At 37.5% G+C, this 16,772-nt stretch overlaps 1 protein-coding gene across 6 annotated transcripts in view; it reads left to right on the top strand.

Annotated features, from left to right (window-relative positions):
• Positions 1 to 16,772, top strand: part of ADAMTSL3 (ADAMTS like 3) — a 189,542-nt gene that overhangs the window by 95,486 nt on the left and 77,284 nt on the right. For all 6 annotated transcript variants that reach the window (XR_007507472.1, XM_049812196.1, XM_049812199.1 and 3 more), the window contains exons 6-7: positions 1,265 to 1,501; positions 14,467 to 14,593. Coding sequence is in view for 5 of the 6 variants with exons in the window: in XM_049812196.1 (XP_049668153.1) it covers positions 1,265 to 1,501; positions 14,467 to 14,593 (364 nt within the window). In the remaining variant the exon portion in view is untranslated. The remainder of the gene's footprint in view (positions 1 to 1,264; positions 1,502 to 14,466; positions 14,594 to 16,772) is intronic.

Genomic DNA, 16,772 nt, shown 5'->3' on the forward strand with positions numbered 1-16,772 from the left:
GACTGGAATTCAAACATTTCTAATGTATATTTTCATCTCCAGTACTGCGTAACGCACTTACTATTTCGTTAGCTTTCTTCAGGGAAGGTTCAGTTCATTGATAAGGTTGAAGCTGTGTTCAGGATTAGTATTGTTAACTAATACTTAGTAATAAGGTCCATCAGTTCAGCTGACACATCACAATCTTTCAGTCTTATATCCAATGAAAACAGAACTTTGTTAAGATCAGCCTCACATCTGGCTTATATGTGCAGTTGGAATTCTTGGAAGAATATCCTTTCAGTCTGGCGTATGGACTGTTTGACACTGGACATACTTTCAGATGAAGTCTTTAGTGAGAAATTGTTTGACACACTAACTCCTTTGTCAGTACTTTACCAAAGTTATTTTTGAATAAATCAGTATTCATCTCCATTCCTGTCAACATAGTTTAATATTAACATCATTGTTTGGGTGCAATGCTTTATGTAGAAAAAATATTTTAGAATATTTTATTTCAAACAGTTCTCATATGTGGTCTTTCAGCTGCATACGCTGAGGCTCTGTATGGGAGGAGGTATGGAACTGTCTCATTAGAACTGGAACTATATAATCAATAGTTACCAATTTGAAGTATATTTTATTTCAACAAAGTAAGCCTTACTGCTTCCATGAAGTGAAGTTATTTTGTAATTAGACTAAAGGACTAAGCACTGAAAGTTCTGGTGTCTCCTCCTAATGCTCTCGTCCCCTTTCTGAGCAATACTGAACAATTAGACACATTTTTACTTCTTTATGTATAAGTAGCAATAATACCTCTTTCATTACGCTGGCATATCAATTGATGAATGAGTGCAGAGCACTCAGAAATCCTTAAGTGGAAAAAGCTATTGAAAAGAGAAATATTAAATGTCAGCCATCTCACTATAGTCACTTAAAATATAGAGATTCCTTTAGAAGCTAATTCTTATTACAGAACTAGACTTTAAATATACTATATAGTGTCATAAAAAGTAGCATTTCTAATTATCCTTTCATATCAGTTATGTTGTTATTACTGGAATATGCATGATATTCTGTTAACTTGGACGTCAAGCAAGGGATTAAGCAACCTAAATTCTTTTAATACACACAGTAAAACTTTGCAATATGGCATATTTTTCATAGAAGATCGGTTCTTGAACCAAGCCTCCCCGAATAGATTCTGTGTAATTCATCAGATAACTTTACTGCAAATGCAAAGTATTCCCTTCTTAAAAAAATACTTCCTTTGGTTTGTTTTTAGGACTGCCCTTCAGATGTTGGTGACTTTAGAGCACAACAGTGTTCAGCCTACAATGATGTCAAATACCAGGGACATTTTTATGAGTGGATCCCTGTGTATAACGATCCTACTGCACCGTGTGCCCTGAAATGTCAAGCTCTGGGAAAGAACTTGATTGTGGAGCTTGCCCCAAAAGTGCTAGATGGTACTCGTTGCAATATTGAATCCTTGGATATGTGCATCAGTGGAATATGCCAGGTATGTTCATGGTGTAAATCTAATTGTGACCTTTGTTGTGAGACACTTCGCACGTTGAGCACTTTTTGGTTAATTTTCATCTTCATGTATCAGTTTACTTTAGACATATCTGCAAGTACTGCCAAATGGATTGTAGATAACTTACCTTTCTCTTGCACACAGAAGTTCCTGACTGCCTTAGCTGTTGATACTTTTATATATAAATAAAATGTCAATAACATTCTCTCACTCTTCTATTTATACATATAAAAATTAATGAAACTAGTTATATTAGTTACAGCTTTCTAACCTTCAGTATGTCTGTCAGGGTGTGAGGAATTACACAACCTTCCATTTCGTTTTACTCCTTCTCCGAGTCTTGCATTTCATGAACTCTGTTAAGGAGAAAATTTGACGTTTTATGGGATCCAGCCCAGAATGGCAGGTGTGGGAGTGTATATCTGTCTTGCATGGGTGAATGAGTACATGTTGTGATTGAATGAATTGATTGTTAGTATCAACATTTCTAGATATATTTTTTATTATTATTATTATTATTTATTGTTTATTAGTTATACTATTGACTTTACACATTTGGTGTAAAAACAGTAAGTTATAATATTTGAGGCTTGCCAGCTTTGCCCATGTCTCATTAGTAAAGAAATATTGCAATCTTAAGTTTTATGAACAGAACAATTTTATATAGACTGGATATGTTATTGCAATTAGTTTTCTTTCTCTGCAAGTGGTTGTTGCTCTGTTAAATGCCTAAAATGTGTGTGACTCAAAAATGCAGGATATGGCCCAGTGAGCAAAATAGCTCCATTATAGGGGAAAATTTGACACATTTGGCAGAAGACTTGTGCACGGATTACAGCAACATTAATGTATGATCTGGACCTTGCTGTGGGTTTTATGTGACTTCTATGTATACTGCAGTTCCAATACCAGTCATCCCAATACACAATGCATCTGCTGCCTCTAAAATAGAAGAATTCCTTACAGTTTTCTTCTTCAAGAGACCACATTTGTCAATACCACTTCACAGAGGTGTCCAACAGTGTTCAACATTTAAAATAGGATATACCTCTGTAAACTCTGGAAGCGCTTGCCAAATAATACATTTCTTTTGCAATATTCTTGGTGATATCTCCTCTTCTAACACAAGCTTTCACACTGGAGGATGTCAAAGCCTTTTGTATGTGGTATGTCTACAGCAGCCTTTGCTGTTTGTGTCCATTGCAGCACAGAAGTGTCCTGCTGAATGTAATGGAGCTCTGGGTTTTTCAGAGGCTTGTGAGACTCTTGATCAGAGTGCTGTGGGGTTTCCTGTGTTTCCCACAGTGACCTCAAACATCTACCATCTTTAATACACAGCATAAAATTCACTCTGTCTAAAGTGGATGTAATTTTGTGAAGAACAGTTGAAAGATGTATTTAAAAGGGCTGCCTTCAATGTTTCTTGTTCGTATTTTGCAGTATTCATGTATATATCTGACATCAAATGCTTGGAAATTTAAATAATCTGTTTTTAAAATAAACTGGGTAGTGGCGGAAGAAATTAATCATTCCAGAAACAGGCATTGGGAGCTCTTTGACACTGTTAATGAGGATCAATTGCTTTTCTCCATCTCTTCCATTTTTTTTCTATTTTTTTTCATTATTTCTTCTAATTCTACAAAAATATTTTCAGTGTGAGAGAACGTCTTTCGGGGGGGGGGGGGGAGGGGAACCACCACCATGTTTAGGATGTGTCCTGTGCTGTGACTTAGCAGTTCAATTAATTTCTAACCTAACCTCATAAGCTGTTAGGTGCTTTCTCTTTAGGTCTCTGGCTATTGCCAAAGTATTTTTGCACAAATGGAAAATTTCTCCCTTTTAAAGTCTTTATTTGATAATTTAGTGTTGGATAATTTTATTGAGGTAAAAATGAGTCTCTAGTCATTGAATAACCTTTTTCTCTTTCCAGACTGTTTTGGGGGCAGAGTGGAAAGGCTGGTTGCTTATGAAATGGACTGCGGGAGGTGGGGGACTTCCTTAGAAACCAACACCGAGCTTTGTTGCTACTCCTGTTCAAGCAGGAAAAGAAAACAAATTGACATCTAATCTTTCCTGGAAAAATATGGTTATTTAGTCAACAGCTGTTAAGAGAGAGACAGCAAAATTGTGATTCTCTACAATTGTTGCTCTAAGATCAGTCTGTTGGGCTCTGACATATACTTGGCACAGCCTGCAAATAACTTGGCAAGTGTTTTTACAGTTAACTCATCTAAATAAACATGTCATACTGCTGATGTGGATATCTTTGCTTTTATGCCTGCGAGCACCAAAGAGTTAGTATAAGGAGACTGGCTTGCCTGAGTCCCTTTCCTACTGGTGCTGGTTTTGCTCATTTATTGTCTCAAAGTTGGCAGGCTTTAGAAGATCTCAGCTTCCCCTTCTCCCCCCACTCCCCCCCCCACCCAACATGATTTCACTTTCATCTGTTTTCTTATTCTTGGTAAGGTAGGGCTGCATCACTAATTCTTCCTCTTGGATTCTTGTTCAGACTCCCTCCTTGGCAGCAGATGAATTTACAAGGACGGTGAGTTCCTGTTGTCCAGCTTCAGTTCTGATTCTGTGCACTTCCCTTAACAAGCAGTATTAAACTAAGTAATGCTCTGTCAAAGAAAATCCTGAGATGACAAAACTGCTCTCTGGATAGGCGATTTGAGGCTTCAGGGGAAGTAAAATCTAAAGGCGGTGAAGCAGGGAAAAGTTTATTGGGAAAGTTAATAAGATATTTTGGGGCTGCTTGAGGCTTAACTCAGCCAAACCATTTGATCGTGTTTTTGTCTACTACTGCCTTGCTTCTGTTAGCAAAGCAAATATCTGGGGCTGTTGTGTTAAATGGGGACAGGTCAAAACTCCACGGCCGGGAGGATTTTCACACTTCTGATATTTTTTTTCTAGTCCCTGCACAAATCCCAACACATTTTTTCATATAATATATTCCTGCTGTGCCCATCTGGCTGTGGGTGGAGACATTTAAAAACATCTGCATGTCAGACACATGTGTGGGCAACATTTACCCAGTTACTCCGCCTGCTTTGGGGCCCTGCCTCTCCTTGTTTTTTGTTTTTAATTCATGCAGACCTGCTTTTTTCTACCAGAATGCAGAATGGGGTGTTAACTTGTGTCAGTACCTGAAATGGTTACAGTGATAATTTTCCTAATATGGAGTAATATGCTTGAACAATAAATACACGCATCACCCAAAAAATCTGGAGTCCTAAGGAGCAGCCTGAGTAGTTCTGTCCTAGGCTGTCACAATTAGGTCAAAGATGATGTAAATCCTGTGGTGAACTTTCCATTTAGTGTCAGCAAGTTGTTTGTGTTCCAGAAAAGGCAGACACTTACACTATGCTTTGTAGCATATGGCATAAATTTAGCTGACATCAGAACACATCCCATATGTCAAGTGGAGTGCCATCAATTTCTGCCATGCTAGTTCTTTTCTGTCACATGTCGTGATATGGCAAGTAGGTATCTCTCTCACTCGCCACCAAAGCACTCTTAAGCTTGATATAAATATCTGTTAGAGTTTTCACTGAAAACAGTTTCTGTAAGGTTTTGGAAGACTATTGTGCTTTTTTTTTTTTTTTTTAAGGAGATTTGCTCGTGCTTAAAACTTAAAATCGTAGCAGATTACTAATTTCTTCGGAATCTTTACTCCTTTTATTCTGAGAGATGCTTTCTCAAAGTGCTAATTTAAGGTGTTTTGTGTACTTTCCCTTTGGGTTCCTGTAGATACATTTTTTTGCCTGTAGATGTGTTAAAGGACTGCCTAAGATGCACAGGATGTTTGGTGTTCAGACACTTAGGAATATTTCCTTTCCATCCAGTGTTACTGCAGACATAAAGCTGTGTTTCTCACATGTTAGTCAGAGTAGTTAATTCTTGAATAGCAGTTTAAAAAGCACCTTTTTTTTCTTCAAAATGAACAATCTTTTTTTAATATTTAAAAATAAGAAAAAAAAATGTCCACATTGCCTTTTTCTCCCTTTTAGTCTTCAAACCTCAAGTAACTTATTCACGGGAAGAGGTGATTTCCAGGTAGCTCTGTGTTAAGTCAGCCTTTATACTGAACCTGGCATTCTTTCCTGGGTACCGTTAATTAGCGAACACATGGAGCCACCCTCCAAGGGCTGCACTTGCACCACTTTTAATGTCACAGTCCACCTCAGTATAGTTGTTCCCTTGCGATGACATTGTTGGCAACTCAGAGGTGTGCTTTTACTGCATGTTATAATAGGATACTCTCCGACACTGAAAAGGTCTTTTGGAATCACTTGTTTTCATTTTGCAGCTGCCCACTGCTGCTAGAAATTGATGTCTCTTTTCAGATCGTCTTATTCTCCCTCCTACTGTTTCTTATGGAGGAATACTCCCTATAGGGATTTCTTACTGCCTACGTTTATCCTTTCTCGTCACATAAGTAATGGATTTCTTATGATCTCCAGTTTCTTATCCATATTTCTTTTTTCCTACGTGATTCTTTCTCCCAAGTTTTGTTTTGTTTTAGTGAGCTTTGTACAAATGTGATTTTACTTCCCAGCCTAGGAAGGTCCTGAAGCACGTGAGCAGTGATAGTAGAAAAAACTCATGATTTGGATGTCGTCTTGAACTAGAGCCTTAGTAACCTTCAAATCCCCCAGTGCTAACTTCACCTTCATATAGCAAGGCAGACTTGGCTGGACCAGCCAGAAAAGCAGCAATGTGATTCCATACATCGATTTCTTTTTCGAAAGCATTCTCACAAACAAGAAGCCCAATGGGAGTTAGCGTCCTATCCTCTGAGTGTGTGTATGTGTATTTTTTAAAATGGAGACTGTGTGGGAAAGGGTGCTTGCTCCCCTACTGGGTGGTCCTATAATCTCTTAGCTGCTCTAGCATGTGACAGATCCTGTAGTAAGAGTTAAATATTTTGGAAACACTTTGTTTTATTTGATGGAAGTGGATTTACAGAATTGCAGAGCACTTTAGCCTTTTGCCTTCAGATATAAAATGTTTGCAGAAATATGTGGAAAGTCTTTTTAGGAGCCCTTTAGTATGCAGTGAATTTTATGCACTGTATTTTTTTATCTTCTGGGGTTTTTTATTGCTTTACATTCTTTTCCTCTTTATGGTTGGCTGGGGAATTTGTACATCATGGTGTGTCTCCTCGTGCCCATCGTTCTGACTTATTTAAGCCTCTGTTCTGAGGTTTGCGTTTTGACACACTTTGCCTTTACTCCCTGCTTTCTCATCTATCAACAACTGAAAAATCCTTACACAGTGGAAATTTTCTTACTCCCACTGCCACTAATACCCGTTCAGCTTGGCAACTGGGACTGCTGCTTCATTTGCTGTGAAGTGATGGGCTGGGACATTCGCTGTTGATCGGAGTACACACTCAAGATCCCTGACGGGGCTGTATTCTGTTTATTGATATATGCTGAGGCCTGTGTCAGCTTGTCTGGGCTGCTGCTGACCTGCACTAGCTCGAATGCAGAGATGTGAAAACCTGTGCCACAATCAGGCCTTTGTTAGGCTGAGCTTTGACATAACTGAAGAGTTATGACACAGGACCATGTGAGGACAAAATCATGTCTCAGACCAAGTTAAATCTTCAGTGAAGATAAACCAGAGTTTGAAAGTGGTGCTTGAAAGCTAATATTCCACACTGATTTTCAAAGTAATTAAAAAAAAAAAAGAAGAAGAAAGGAAGTGGCTTGGATAATTGGAGGGATATTCTGGTATCTCTCCCTCTGCTTGTCAGAATCAATTACTTGTAGATGATGAGCATGGGAAAGAGGCAGTGGGAGTTTTTTCTTTATATTCTCCCCAGGGACGTATTTTATCTGTGTAGAAATAAAGTGCAAGCTGAAGTTATCACAAAGCAAAGGATGTGAGCAGAGACTGCAAAGTAAATGAATAGATGGGCTTTGAATGACAGCAGGGTTTTACAGCAGGGCAAAGATACATGGAAAATATTGACTAAGACAGAGCAGGATTTTCACATGACAGGTTTTATACTCATGTTTTTATTACTGTAAATTCCCATAGCCATATTTAAAATTAACTATTTGTTGTGTGGATGCAGACATTCCTAACATCTGCCTGTGCTGTGATTCTGTGCTAAGACAAGTAGAGCAGGAGAAAATGCAGCAAATAGCTGACATTGATGCGATAAGATCTGTGTACTGTGATAGCACATGTGACTGTGCAGTCAAATACAGCCTTAATTTCTCCAAGTTTTGGATTTTGTGGTGCGTGTTTGTAGAAATAGAAATCCTTTTTTTCTGACTAAGACCCTGATGATCTTAATTTTCCACATTGAGAGTGATTCTAATAAACTGCAATACTGATTTATCTTTTTGAGCATGTAAGGATTTTTCACTGTTTTCTTCTTTTACTAGTAAATGTTGAAATAAAATGCGTCCTTTCTTAGTCAAGTCACAAGACTAGGAGAAGATATTTTTGCCAGAAATAATTCTGAGGTTATCTTGCATTTTGGGCAATGCTGATAACCTTTAGAAGTATGTGGATGTTTTTGTTCCATTTTTATCTTAGTTCTGATCTCTTGTGAGGCTGAAATAAGTAGTTTGGTTGTAACAATCCGAGTACTACTACCCTGGTGGCAGGGCAGTCACATGACTTCATTGGATCTGTTTGGTGTAATATTGTATTTTCATTCTATATTTTTTATGTCTTGACAAATTTCATAGGCAGTGAAAACCCAACTGCACCTAGTCCATAGTGTCTTTGCCACCCTTCAGCAGATCACTGGTCCAACCAATACAGGATTCACTTACTGAGATACTGCTATAACAGATCTGTTGCTAGCTGATTTTAAAACAAAAACTACTGGGCAACATGTACTGGGATAATTACAGACTGTTCAGCCCTTGAGGAAAAGAATGTCCTGCATAATAACTCTTATCACATTCTTGTGAAGAAGTATAATTATCATCTCCATTTGTGCATTTTGCAGTGTAGTTCCTTGCTCAGCACAAATGTAATATTTCTTTTACATTTTTAATATTTCTTTTACCTATTAAGCACATTGGGCACTTCCCCTTAAATTATTTGCTGGGTTTTCTGCTTCAGCTGAATTTCACTAAATGCCATCTGTGTGTTTGCATTAAAATCCCACTAGCAGTCTATTTCGTGATGCACATGATCGTGCATCCTTTGAAACAGCCAGGCCAATGAAAGCACACTAATGTGAATGTAGTCAGAGTAGCCTTCATCTGGATTTCCCCAAGCATTGGGGGATGGTAATTATGTCATATTGAGATGTTGTGGAATTGATTTTCTATTTTTATTTTATTAAACCAAATCACATTAATAAAGGGCATCGCTCCCTGATGTTGAGCTGCCAGTTCCTCGAGTAAACATAGAACACTGAAAAACATAACTTAACTTATCATTTTAATGGAATTGCTGAAAACTGAGAGTCTATATCAATCAAAAACTTATTAGTCAAAGTAGAAAATGATATCGTATTTAACATCACATTGCTAAATATTTAAACGGTCTATCTGCTACAGAGCTTAGTCTAAGACACAGTAGGTAAAGAAAGAATGGCAGTAGTGCAACTTCAGTCTTAACATTTCGTAGAATTTATGTATCTGTCACAAATAAAAACAGCAGTGATTTATTCTTTTGTGGCCACTTATATTAGGAGAACTCAGTATGTTTGTTTTTTCTGGCTGTACCTGGATCTCTGGCTCCAGAGTACCACAGAAGGGTGGGACCCCCTTCCTAAAGAGAAGTACTGTATATAATTATATATATTGCTGTGTATAATGCCATGCTTTTGATAGTAATAATGACACTTAACACTTAAATGGGGCTGGTTATGCACAGATCTCTGGTTTTACTCATGTTTCAGATAAGTATTCTTCTTTTGTAGAACATGGGTATATCTTCAGTTTCGTTATTTGAAATATATAATCTTGAGTTGTTAGTATCCCAGAAACATTTTTTTTTTATAATTGACAACTAACTTCTGTGGAATGTGCTCTACAAAAAATGCTGTTGTGCCTATTTTGAAAGAGAGTGCCTGCAGGTGGAGGTGAGTGGTCAGTTGAGGGAGTAACACAGTTTTAAGCAGGTTTAAAGCAATGGTCTAACAAGCAGAAGCTGAAATTTGAAAACCTGATCCTGCACTGGGCTCTCCATTGGCAATTCTAGTCCATGTTTCTATTTATGTTTATTAAGAGAAGACTCTGAAGGGGGTTTGGGATTTGCTGAGTATTTCACTACAGTGTGTTTTTTTGCCATATTGGAATCTTAGTCAAAAATCTGTCACCTTGCAGTCCTGTCCATTTTCTCATCATAGTTAATTATAAACATCTCCTTAAGAAAGGAAGATCCTTGAATTTAACAGATTATACTTTGACCTTCACAAATCAAAATAAACATGCTGTATTAATTTCTCTGTTCAACTCTAATGCCTCAGCTGAAACCCTACTAAGTTAATAAAAGCTAAAGAAACAGCTGTGGGAGCTTCTGAGTGATTTTTGGATTCATATTTGCAAAAGTATTTGTAACGTTCCATAGTCATCTCTAACATATCAGCAGCAATTTCATTTTTCTCTTTCATCTGTATTACAAAATTTTATACCCTGACCTTCTGCTCTTCCTTTGCCTTTCTGAACCTACACGAACTATTCCAAGCATGCTACAAAATATTTAACACCCTTCAGTATTGTCTTTCACAATAGCACCGGCATACTAACATTTAGTTTAGAAGTTTGTTGAAGCAGATGAGCATTTCTGTTCACTGTTTAATCAGATGCTTTCTATCCTAGCTGCTTGTGACAAAACAATGTTATTCTCTTTCATATTTCTATTTTTTTCTATTTACAGACAAGTAACAGATTCAGGTTCTGTCCAAAAATAGTAATGGATCAGGCACCTGTTTCTGAAAATGATCCTGCCATATCTGAATTCATAGTTATCCCATCATGGACGTTTTATTAAATGCACCAAGTACCCATTTCCTCATTATCCTTTTTATATTAAATTTCTTGTTCATTTTGTTACGTATTGGTCAATTTCTCCCTGCTGTCTGTGGAGCTCGCTCACAACCTAGGCATTACAATACTTCTATCATTTTTTTGAATTATGGTATTTATGATTGCAGATTTCTTAAATTTACAGGGTCCCAATCCTTCCATTACACAGTTTGTATTATCAGTCGTTTCATTTATGCAGCCTATGTTAAAATCACCTAATATAATTATTTCTGACTATGCCCTAAAAGTCTGCAGATGTTTTCCCAATCTGCCTCTAATATTTATAGCTGATCCCTTTGCTCTGTAAACAGCGAGCAATGTGGGGTAAATTAACCCTAACAGACGCCTTAATCATGAATATCATCAGACCTCTTTGGCTTGCTGAGATGGTGTGTGAACTGAGGAAGGCTGTTGCCATATATCATTTTCTTGTCCTTGTTGCAGCTTTGCTTGCAAATACACATGTACTCTCTTCAAAATGTTTTATCAAACACTGTGTTTCTCTTCATAGTTATTGGCTAAAATATGAACACCTTAAATTCATAATGTTTGGTGTCAAGAAACCGTATGTGTTTGAGGCCTACAAGGCTATACCTTGCGGCTTCCTGTTATTTTGGCGAGATCCGTGGCTGCCCAGCTCGTCTGAGACACACTGCTTCCTATCAAGGTTTTACAAACAGGTAAAAAGGCTAACTCTAGACACTCAGGTTTGAAATACACCCCACCCTAGTGTTCACTCATTAAGATCCCAGGGTTGCAACGCTTGTTGAATTAGCTCTAAATTTGAGGCTCGTCACATTAGAATCTGCAGAATTTTCGGGTGCTTCATGTTAAACAAAATCTGAAATTCTGTGCTCATTTCAGGCCTAAATTGTGATACTAATTTGAGTTATTTTCTGAATTGTGTTCCAGGATATCATTGCTTGATACTCGTATTCATAACAGTTGATACAAACATAACCTCAGAAGGAAGTCCACAGAGGGTGAATACCTCTAGCTGAACATACCACCTTTGCTGGCAGGGCAGCCGTAAAGCTTTTCCCACATCCAAGTCCCTTGCAGCTAGCGCTCCTGTTTTATTTCTGTGGCATTTGTGTATCATTAAAAAATAAGCAATAATACTATATGAAACAGTCCTCTAAAGTATGCTGCTGTGCTGATTATCTTTTTTCTTACGTTCCGTGTTGGCCACAATAGCGCCTTGTGTTTGCACAGTTGTATCATTTTTGTTATATGCAATGAGAGTTTGTTTTCATAGTGACTGTGTGTAATAGCTCAGTATGTATGTTTATTATTATCATGTTGGGCTTTAATGGGCCGGTCTTGCAAGTACTCTGCTTGCTCAATACCCTCCTCCTACCAAAGGGTTGCGGGATCTGTAGTCTACAAATATACAACAGCTTAAACTAATGAAAATAGTAATTTCTCACACAGAGTATCACAATGTGCAGCTTAAATGTCCTTTGAGAATTAATTGATGAGTGAATAAACAGATTCTAAATATTTAGAAAATGAGATTACATGATGAAATGGAAATGTGCTTGTGAGATCAGGGGAGAGATTACATTTGCAGTAGTTCTAACAATTTACCTCCGGGTGCTAGTAGTATCTTTATACGAATAAAAGCAGGAGCAGCAGTTGAGAGCAATAAATACTTTAAAAGTCTACCCAAGAGAAATACAGACTCTCTCAACTACTGGTATGGTCCCTGTCTTTGCACCATCTGAATGTTTCAGAATCTTTAGGAGATTTATACCTGCAACATCCCTGTGAGGTGGGGAATTCAAGTTATACCCCTTTCCCAGACTGGAATTGAAAAGCAGAGGAAGTTTTCAAACGTCAAAAAGAAAGTGTTGTAGAGCTGGGAACTGAGAGAGAGTTTTCAAGTCTAAGGCCAATGTGTCGAGCACTGTATTATTATATCCCTTGAAATTTTATCTGCTTTCTTATTCACACAGTGGCCCAGTCAGTTTCTGTTTCTGAAATGGTGGTGTTTTCATGAAATGGGAAGATAAGCTTATTTAGAGTAATTCGTTTACAATCTTTTTGTTATTTTCTGGAGGTCAGTGATGAACTCAGAGCTAATGTTAAAAAACATCTTCAAGTGAAAACATTTTAATCTTTAATCCAATCCTAAATTACGGTATAGTGTTCTCACATAGATTCTAGATAGTAAATAAGCACCTGTTCTGAGATGGTCTGATTTCACATGCACGTTAATTTGTTTCATTTTTACGACTAAGTTTTTGTTAACACTTAACACTAACATTAAATCATTTCAGTTAAGCTGCTTATTTCTTTTTAAATGAACTCTTTGCTGGGCTACATAGGATGAAGATCTCCTTCAGTTGCAGGAATAAAATAATTTCATGCTGCTAATGTAGAACTCTGGTAAATCTGAACCCTTTAGTGAAGAGATGCCGTTGAGTGCAGCATGTCTCTCAACCAAAGTATCATGAACTGTCCTTCGTAATGCCCCCCTCTTAGGAGAATGCAGGATGTAGGGAATTGGGAAAATAAGGGAAAAGGGCAGGAGTGGGAGGTGGGGCTGCTTTGCTGTCTTTTCTACAGACACATGAAACTTCAAGATTACATTTCTCCATGTTTGGCAGCAGATGTGCATGATTTGTGCAGTGTTTGTGTCTCTGTGTGTGTGTGTGTGTGCTCAGACTGGAAGTCCCAACCCTGCCTCTTACGTGTGGACTCGATCCTCACCTCTCCAAGGGGATCGTGTGTCAGTTTTGGCATAGCACAGATGCAGTGGATCTTGGCAGCTAGCACTCCCCCTTGCAAGCATTTTTATATAGGAAGAGGAGTGTGCTGGCCAATTTCAGAATTCTAGCACTGCTTTTAACTGTGAATTTCCATAGTGCTTTCTATCCATTTGTCAGTTTGGAGTTTGGTTAAATACATATGTCCATGATGAATTAGCTGCACTTCTCAGGGATGTGTGGATGTAAGAGGCATATAGGCTGACTTGAGAAAACCTTAAGCTGCAGATTAGCTTTTTACCACATTGCTCAGCATTTGGTACTCCCTGCAAATTTCTTCTACAAAATGGTGAAGGGTAATACAGGCGAGGCCAAATATTTATCTCCCTTTCAGCAGGAAGGTGCTTTTAGTTAATGTTGTGTATTCTTATTGTCTTCCCATTCTCATTCCTATGCTTCTTGTAGGGTGACTGATATGAAGAAAAAGGAAAACCTGGAAAAATGTTTTCATTGTAGTTTTGACAGTTTTCAGTTGACAGCTTTTCAAAAATGTTGCTTTTGGAATTGTTGGCAGTGTTTAAGTTTGGGTGTTTTTATAATAATCGTTGGAAAGTTATATAGATTGGGTGTCATATTCAGAAACAACAACAAAAAAATATCAAAAGGTGAGAACAGAATCGTCCAAGTTTTTTAAAACCTGGTTAGCAAATATATATGTGATTGGCATTCATGTAAATGGCAAATAGATCTACATGCATGCCAGTTAAATTTTGAATGGCCAAGACATTAGATTATGAGCACTGTCCACAGCTGCTTGTCTGTGAAGCTGAAGACTGAGTGCCCTTTAAATATTTGACTTGGGTTATTTAATTGCATTAATCCTTTCTCAGGCATAATTAAACAGGTGATGAAAAACAAACTGTAAGTAACATAGTTTCCCTTGTGTTGGAAAGAATAACGCTCAATGGTATTCATTCACATAAGTAGTGGGAAACCGATTCATGTATTTCCTATGCTTGAATAGCTTAATATATCAGTTGTTGTGGTTCATCATTAAAATCATGGAAATGACAGTGTGCTTTTAAAATCTTAAATAGCAAGATATGCTTTGATAGAATGAGGCCAGCTCATAAAATCAAAAGGATAACATAATAAATAAAATTCCAGAAACCTGAGCATGTCTACTACAGCTTTGCCCTCCTTCTGACTGTGGTGTTGATGTTGGCAGGCAGTAGGCTGTGATCGACAACTTGGGAGCAATGCCAAGGAAGACAACTGTGGAATCTGTGCAGGAGATGGTTCAACATGCAGGCTTGTGAGGGGACAAGCTAAGGCACATGTCTCACCAGAAAAAAGTAGGTTGCAAATTGATCCTATGATAATTTATCCTTCACTATGTTTTCTGCTTGTATATTAACATATGTATTGCAGAGCATTGACCTTTTAACTATATACTTGTTTGCAGTTTTCCAAAGCTACTTATTCTAAAGTCTGTGCTAGATTAGTCTATCGAAATTCCATGAGGGATACCACACATTAGGGTATAGCTAGGAAAGAATTTGAGATATGCATTTATTTTTTTTTTATAGAGCTACTCAGTTCATTCTATCAGGAATAACCATCAAGATGCACATCTTATTTTAGAGGGTATCCTCATGTTGCAATATATGTGATGCTGCAGCAATGTTTTTAAATCATGGAAACATCTTATAGATGGTTTTATGGAAATTGTGGCCCGTGACTGAAAGTGCCTGGTTTTCAACTTAGCTTTGCTTGCTTTTTTTGTTGTTTTTTTTGAAGTGTCTAAAGACAGTTGAATTTCAGAGGCAAGTTAACTAACTACTTGTATGGTACAAAAAGGTGAAAGGGAATAATGCTTTCTTATCTTTTTGTGTGTGTGTGTTTGGCTCAAATTTTGCCATTCTTTCTCAAAATCGTGAGCATCTTATGGTGAGTAACTCTGCAGGTCTCAGTAGTATTGAAAATATAAGAGAAGAGGAGTATCAGAATTAGACCCTTTACTGGAGTTGTAAGAGTCTGGCTATTTTTATATCCAGGCAAGATTTGTCACATGGATGCTCGCCTCTGACACTTGTGCTTTCCACCCTCACAGATGATGCTCCCTGTAATCTCACAGCATATATCCCATGTGTTTATCATGTGAGACAGTTGCCTCACATCTATTTTTTTCTGTTTCTGAACTCACAATGTGCATTTGTCCCGTGCATTTGTCACATGGAGGTGGAGCCTTTGGATTTTGTTACCTTCCTGCAGAGTCACAAGATGCAACGGTGATAATCTGGTGCTCTTAGAATAAAGTCAATACTCAAAGTTCAGATGCGAGCAGGTATTTTTTTTTTGATAGATGAAGCACCTGCCTTTGACAGCTACATATAGTTTAGTACTGTTGTAGTTCAGCCTGCAAAGATTTGACTTGTGCCCCGATTTTGAAAGAGCTGTTGTATATTGAATCGTGCTTATTTCTTATTGCATTATATGTAAATATTTCCATGGGTTTTTTTAATGCCACTGCTTGCAGTATGCTTCAATGTGGCTGTAACTTGAAGTGCAATGTATGCTATCTTAATGCTTGTTACCTTGCAATGTAATTACTTGTATTGATCTACAAGGTTTTATGTTAGGTTATCTTATACTGTGCAGGTACATAATTTCTGTAATTCAATACATGGGTGTAACAAAGGTAATTAAATTAAAAAGTGAATATTTTTGTGGCAGCATCTTTTAGAGTCACGTGGTAATTTTGCACAAGTCAGAGAGCCTTTTTTTATGTACCGAATGGGCTATCAATGTCAGCCTTTGTCTTGCCTTTACTAGAGGTATTTTTCATGGATGCGAGAATGTAGTTCAGTAATTTATAGTTTTTCATCCTGAAACAGTGAGCAAATGTCTTGAATGTTTACAATGAGCTGAAAAAGAGTTTTCATGGAGGGCCACTTTTTATTCACTTTGTCATATCAAATACTCAGAGCTTCTGGTCAGCACAGAGCAAGCACTTGTGAAACAGTAAAGATTGCATAATATTTTTGTGGTATTACCAAGTGCATTTATTATTTGTGTCTATATATAGGTAGATATAGATATATAGGGGTATATACACACAAAATATCTCTTCCCCTTTCTGATGTGGAGGTCAGCTGGAAGAGAAAGGAATTGCATTGTCTGTTCTCGTTTTACAGCAACTGAGATTATCCTGGAAAAGGACAATTCTTGGGGAACACCCTACCTAGTTCTAGCTAGCGCAATCCAGACTAAACTTGTTGGAAAGGCAAAACTAATTGGTTAGTTCATGATAAGTGAAATAAAAAGATTCACATTTAATTGCTGCTTAGTATGCAAGTACAGTAAAGACAAAATGGTAAAAGGAATCTGGTTTTGAAACTATCATTTTGCGACAGAAGATATTAATTTTACTTGTGGTATTCTGCCACAGGTAGGAGCTGACTACAGCTGACATCAGTTGGTGGAAGGTCTCCAATTGCCTTGACCACGATATGAAGAATAGCCATGATTCAT

The sequence above is a fragment of the Accipiter gentilis genome, chromosome 10 (assembly GCF_929443795.1).
Source record: "Accipiter gentilis chromosome 10, bAccGen1.1, whole genome shotgun sequence".
Taxonomy (NCBI): domain Eukaryota; kingdom Metazoa; phylum Chordata; class Aves; order Accipitriformes; family Accipitridae; genus Astur; species Astur gentilis.